Source organism: Cibotium barometz, chromosome 12, assembly GCF_041138505.1.
Source record: "Cibotium barometz isolate CiBa-2024 chromosome 12, ASM4113850v1, whole genome shotgun sequence".
In the NCBI taxonomy this organism is placed as follows: domain Eukaryota; kingdom Viridiplantae; phylum Streptophyta; class Polypodiopsida; order Cyatheales; family Cibotiaceae; genus Cibotium; species Cibotium barometz.
Genome location: NC_141057.1, coordinates 29504725 through 29511055, shown reverse-complemented (window position 1 = coordinate 29511055; position 6331 = coordinate 29504725). Strand labels below are relative to the sequence as shown.

At 38.3% G+C, this 6331-nt stretch overlaps 1 protein-coding gene across 1 annotated transcript; it reads left to right on the top strand.

Annotated features, from left to right (window-relative positions):
* Positions 1-284: 284 nt before the first annotated feature.
* On the top strand, positions 285-3253 carry LOC147633266 (uncharacterized). Its single transcript, XM_086805717.1, has 3 exons — positions 285-459; positions 559-735; positions 3248-3253. Exons 1-3 carry the CDS (start codon positions 295-297, stop codon positions 3251-3253), a joined length of 348 nt encoding a protein of 115 aa, XP_086661843.1. The 5' UTR covers positions 285-294.
* Positions 3254-6331: the final 3078 nt, after the last annotated feature.

The window sequence follows — 6331 nt, the reverse complement described above, 5'->3', positions numbered from 1 at the left end:
CTCTCTCTCTCTCTCTCTCTCTTGCATGATGTTTATAGGAATCACCGTACACGAGTTATATAGTGCTTCCTTTGGATTGAAACTAATAGAATTCTATTGTGCAGTTCCCATTGGAGTCTTCTACTAGTCGATGTGCAAGAAAATGTCATTTACCTTGCAAATTCGACATCTGGTGTCCATGGAAATGTTTTGCTGTAAGTAAAAATCATTAAGATACATATTATTGTCTGAGTTAGAAGTCCGGATTGATCAGGATAATGATTGGTCTCTGTTTACAGTGGAGTCAGGAAACTAATGGCAGCTTACGAGAGCCTCAGCATGGACATCGACACCCTGGATCGATCGACCATCCGAAGGGTTAGTGTCCCCAAACAAGAAGATGGCTACAGCTGTGGGTGGAGGGTTGCACTTAATGCAATGTTGCTGCTACGAAGCATTTTTCAGCTCCCTTCAGAGGATGTAAGCATTTTCAGCTCCCATACGCATTTGTGCTCTTGTTTATCTTCTTATATATTGTCATGTTGATCTTATTTATGCCTTGATGAATTGTGATGGCAGTTTCCATCAATGTCTTGCTACGTGGACCTAGACGTCCAAACGTTTAGGGAGGAAACGATTGCGAAATTGATCGAGGTCGCTGAAGTTATGCCTCCAGACGGGCCAGTGGACTTCATCCCGCCCAATCCACGAGGGGGGATAGGCCCCCCTGAGCCTCTTACATGGTGTAAGATCCCTGTTCCCACCGAGCAACGGATTCGGGGTACTGGCAGCGGAAGTAGCGCTCCTCGCGCGGGACAGGGGTCCCACACTCGGGGCCTCGCCCACCACGGATATCCGGATAAGAGACTAATCCGTCGGTTGTTCCAAAACCGAACCCGAAAAAACTTTCTTAATCGGAAGCACGGGCGATTCCACCAGGATAACTTTTTACTCTAACGTAGTCAAGATCATTTCTGATCGAGATGATCCAATTACATCTATAAGATACTTAGTCAGTTCAAGGAAGAAACTTGCACTTGGATCATTGGGATCAACGCTTTTTTCCCCATTCAAGAGACACAGCCGTTGATTCCTATCCATAGAACAGTTACTGTCCTGGATTTTTTTTTTCTATCGTAAAAACAAAAGTTTGAGTCTCGATTTACGGATCCATCAGTCCAGCCTAACCCCATCCAATCCCATGGGTTAGCCAACCGCCCAACCACTGTAGTGATGGGATCCAATTAAAAATTTGGTTAGGTTTTGTCCCGGGTACCAAGGAAAAGAGTTCCAAGGCCCCCTAGCCGGATGTTCATGCAAAATAAAACTAGTCACACCACTCACACACCCAATATGAAATTGCCTTTTCACAGATTCAACCAGTTTAAAACAATCCTTTAATAAAACCATGGTATCACTGATCACCATCTTCCAATTTATCCAGTTGATTCTTAATTTTTTCATCATTCCTTCATCAGAGTATCTATGGCATCATTGGCAACTAGGACGCTCACCAACCTCGGCAATATAATCACTTATCAAGATGGACTCTCGTTGAAGATCAGCAAGATTAACCAACGGATCCATATAAGGAGCCATGGACTCATCCATTGAAGACCAGCAAGGTCAATCAACCAGATCCATGCTCAATTTCAGAAAACAACTCCAACTCTGTTACAATATCTTCCTCGACGCACGCGTGGGTATCCTAGGCGACCCAGAGCCCGAGCACCGTATGGTCAGCACCCTCTAGGATCCTTCGCAGGTGACCTAGCGCTTCACTCATAGGCCGCTTCCTTGGCCCCTCATCCACCGTACCGGAAGCTCACCATTTTAATCGCACCGAGGCTGGTCAAGACCTCAGCCGACCTTGCTACGCGAGACGTCCTTCATTGACTCTCCGTCTCAGCAGTTGCAACATTATCAGTTAGGTCTCACGACCTTAATCACAAGATAGTATCAGTTAGGTCTCACGACCTTAATCACAAGATAGTCACAATGCTCCCCCAGCAATCTTGACATAAAACAGTCATTTACAAACAGCATTTACAAACAGTTTACAATACAGTTTCTATTTTTACTTTCATTTTTCCACATTATCCCTCATCAATCCACATTACTTATTCCATATTCCATTATATGTATACTCATCCCCTCACATCACATATCGTATATTCACATTCATACATATATTCACATCTCCACATCCACATCCACATCCACATTCACATCCACACATCCACATCTACATCCATACATCTATTTTCACATCCACATCTACATGCACATTCATGCATCCACATCCATACATCCACATCTACATGCACATTCACATCCATACATCTACATCTATATGCGTACATTCTCATCTACATGCATACATCCACATCTCTATGCATACATCCACATCCACATCCACATCCACATTCACATTCTCCTCATACATCTACATCTACATGCATACATCCACCTCCACATTCACATCCACATCTATACATCTACATCTACATGCATACATCCATCTCCACATCCACATGCACATCTACATCTACATGCATACATCCACCTCCACATCCACATCCACATCTATACATCTACATCTACATGCATACATCCACATCCACATCTATACATCTACATCTACATGCATCCATCCACATCTCTATTTATATCCTCATCTATACATCTACTTCTACATGCATACATCCACATCTCCATGCATACATCCACCTCCACATTCACACTCACATCCATACATCTACATCTACATGCAAACATCCACATCTCCATGCATAATAAAATTCTTTTAATTAATCTAGGATGATAGTTCCTAGAATATGGTAGGAAGTCCTCTTTTTATGCTTTGAATGAATTTATTTTATGCGTAATTTCTATAAAAATTTTGCCATAGCTCCGCTACTATGACTGATAAATCTCAATTTTTTTCTAAGGGATCAAGCTTATCATTAAGGAAATAATTAGAATGGTCTCTAATTGGGTCATCAATCCATAATGGATTGAATCATCAATGTGCATAAACTAAAAGCATAGCAAAAAGCCATTAATTTGGCCTCAAGCATAGCTTAATCTTGGATTAAGGAAAAGCTTCATTTGGATTGAGAATGGGTCATGAGTATGACCATTTCTTGAGTGAGAGAGAGAAATTACATAAAAACCATTAGAATTTAAACATAAATGGAAATTAACTTCAATAGCATTTATTAAATTATGTAACTTTTCAATACTATTCACCACTTAACTTCAACAGCATTAAAAAAAAACCATATCAATTAAGCTTCTCAAGCTTGAGAGGGGTTGAGAAGAGAGAATCATTGAGTAATTATAGAAAAGATCAAAATTCAATATACTTACCTTATAATTTGCTTGATTCTTTATTCACGGTAGAGGCCCCCAACCAATCAATTGGTTTAGTATGTTGATGGAGCCACCAATGGGGATTGAAGAAAGAGAGAAGTGTCAAAAACTAGTGAATTATTAAAGAATTCACAGTTCTTGGCTTAGGTGGAGTAACAAAGCATAAGACACTATATATTTTTGCTTAGATGGAGTAGAGTAACAAAGCATAAGACACTATATATTTTAGCTTAGGTGGAGTAGAGTAACAAAGCATAAGACACTATATATTTTGGCTTAGGTGGAGTAGAGTAACAAAGCATAAGACACTATATTTTTTTGGCTTAGGTGGAGTAGAGTAACAAGGCATAAGACTCTATATCTTTTTCAACAAGGGGAGGCTTCTATTTATAGGAAAATTTGAGCTCCTAACCAAACAAACTGATTCTAGAATTTTCCAAGTCAGTTTGGTCACTTTTTGACCATTTTTAGGTCAGTTAAGCTAACTTTTTGGAACTAGACTTGAATGAGGAGAGAGGAGAGATAAAATATCTCAATTTTTATGAGTTTAAAATTTATTCAAGCATGTGAAATATGCACCTCCTTTAAAGAATTCCCCTTCCTTACATATGTGTCATAATGGAATCATTTTAATATTGCTCATAGTTTTTTACTAATAAGCCTTGTACATTTTCAACTCTTCATCTTATGTGAGCATTTAAGGGACTCCCCTTCCTTACATATGTGTCATAATAAAATCATTATTCCCAAAATATCTCATATTTTTAATATTGCTCATAGTTTTTTATTAATAAACCTTGTACATTTTCAACTCTTCATCTTATGTGAAATATGCACCTCCTTTAAAGAACTCTCCTTCCTTACACATGTGTCATAATGGAATCATTTTAATATTGCTCATAGTTTTTTACTAATAAACCTTGTACATTTTTAACTCTTCATCTTATGTGAGCATTTAAGGGACTCCCCTTCCTTACATATGTGTCATAATAAAATCATTATTCCCAAAATATCTCATATTTTTAATATAGTTTTTTACTAATAAACCTTGTACATTTTCAACTCTTCACCTCATGTGAGCATTTACTCATTTTTGGGTATTTTCTTTTTACAATTTGGATTTATCTCCTCCCTACACATGGATTGATGCTATTGGCCCATAGGAACCTTAATTGGACCATAGTCTAAAGATTTATGAAAATCTAGACCCTTAGGCTAAGGTTCTTTATACCTATTTCCAATTAATTCCAATTGCACATTGGAAAATTCTTTTTAAATTTCTGTTTCAGGGGAACTCATCTGAATTATAAGAGATATTTTTCTATCCAAAAATATTCAAAATCTGAATATTCTCTCTCTAGAATATTTTCTCTCTCTAGGTTAAAACAGTCACAAACAAGATCTCTTATATTTCAGAAAAGGAATTGATTACAGGGGAATATACTAGACATCAAAAAGGGGTTGGAGGAGGAATCTTACATTCTACCCCACTTAGAAAACGCGAGATGTCCTCATCTCGCAACTTGGAATAATTTCGCAAGATGCACGAATATGAGACTTAGAGAAAAATTTTAATCACGATTAACCACCAAGAAAAGTCTTAAAGAGAGCAAGATTCAAAATAAGAACAAGATTTAAACTTTATTTATTCACGGGACTTATACAGTAAAGATAGAAGAACTCTTTACACTTCCATAAGCCCGTCCATCATATGGTCACAAAAGCAGTCCTCACAAGCTGCACAAGTATAGGGTAACTCATCTATGGGAATGATTCTGCTGGTTATTGCCGCACCTATCTCAGTGGTATGAGGTGATCTAACAAAAGGACCTCTGAGAGGCAAGCCAAAAACAGGGTAAAGGCATATCTTCTCATGAGGAAGAAAACATGCCAGTAAGAAGACCCGCTCAGAAAACCCAAGATGCCTTGATCTCATGACACAGTAGTATCGGGGACCCAAACCCAAAGCTTCAATAACCATGGCCAAGCGGACATTGTTACGAAAGTGTTGCTGACCCCAGGGTGTTACCCTAGTTATGTTTTGATAGGTCCGCCATTTGGTCTGCGCTACAGAAGTTCCTAGGTGAGGAAAAAGTGAGCGCTCATACTGTTCTATAAAGTCTTTCTTCACAGACTCTCTTGGGTCTTGAAGGTGAGAAATCATCAGGGATAAAACTAATTCCTGTTGCCAAGCCATGAAGGAGATTAAGAAAGAAAGGAGATTGATGGGAGTAAGATTACTGTGAGCGACAAGTAAAAGTTACGACTTATATAAAGGAAGGAGCTAGCGTAACCTAGAAGCCAACGGTAACTTACCACTGAAGTTTTACCGTCTTTCCATGATTTGTTTTTGACACATTTTTCTATAGAAGGCATTAAGAATTTTGAGATGAGGAGATAAAAGAAACTTGTAGGCTAAGTCACCTACTTTCATTGAATTCAGATATAAGGATCACAATATCTGGGGGATAACTTCTTATACTCCCCAAGAGATAAAGAACTTCTTTTGGGCCGTACTCGAATGAACACCAAAACCTTGGTATCCAAAACACCGATTCTCACTTCTAAACTCATTGTTCTAAATCCTTAAAATAGGCATGACTCCTGAGAAGTATTTTAGGAAAAGGGTTTTCCTTTTTTAAACAGAAACTTTCTTTTATTTTAGAGAGGGAATAATTATAAGATCCAAAAGGGAGATTCTTACTCCTATATACCTCGAAGGCTGGGGAGGAATCTTACATCCTACCCCACTTAAAAAGTGCGAGATGTCCTCATCTCGCAGGGTAGAGGACAGCTCTTATTCTTAAGATCCAATTTTATTCTAGGGTTCCTTATATTCTGGTCAACCCAACAGAACATTGGGATAAATATCCCTTATATAGAACTCATCATTAAATAACAATTCATTCAGATTATATCATTCATATCTTTAACATGATAATGGTCCATTAGACCGAAAAGTTTCCTTCGGAACATT

Excerpts from the sequence above, each read along its gene's own strand:
- LOC147633266 (XM_086805717.1), top strand. The coding sequence starts at position 295 with ATGGCAGCTTACGAGAGCCTCAGCATGGACATCGACACCCTGGATCGA. Across the intron at positions 460-558 it reads TTCAGCTCCCTTCAGAGGAT|TTTCCATCAATGTCTTGCTA; the intron begins GTAAGCATTTTC and ends TTGTGATGGCAG.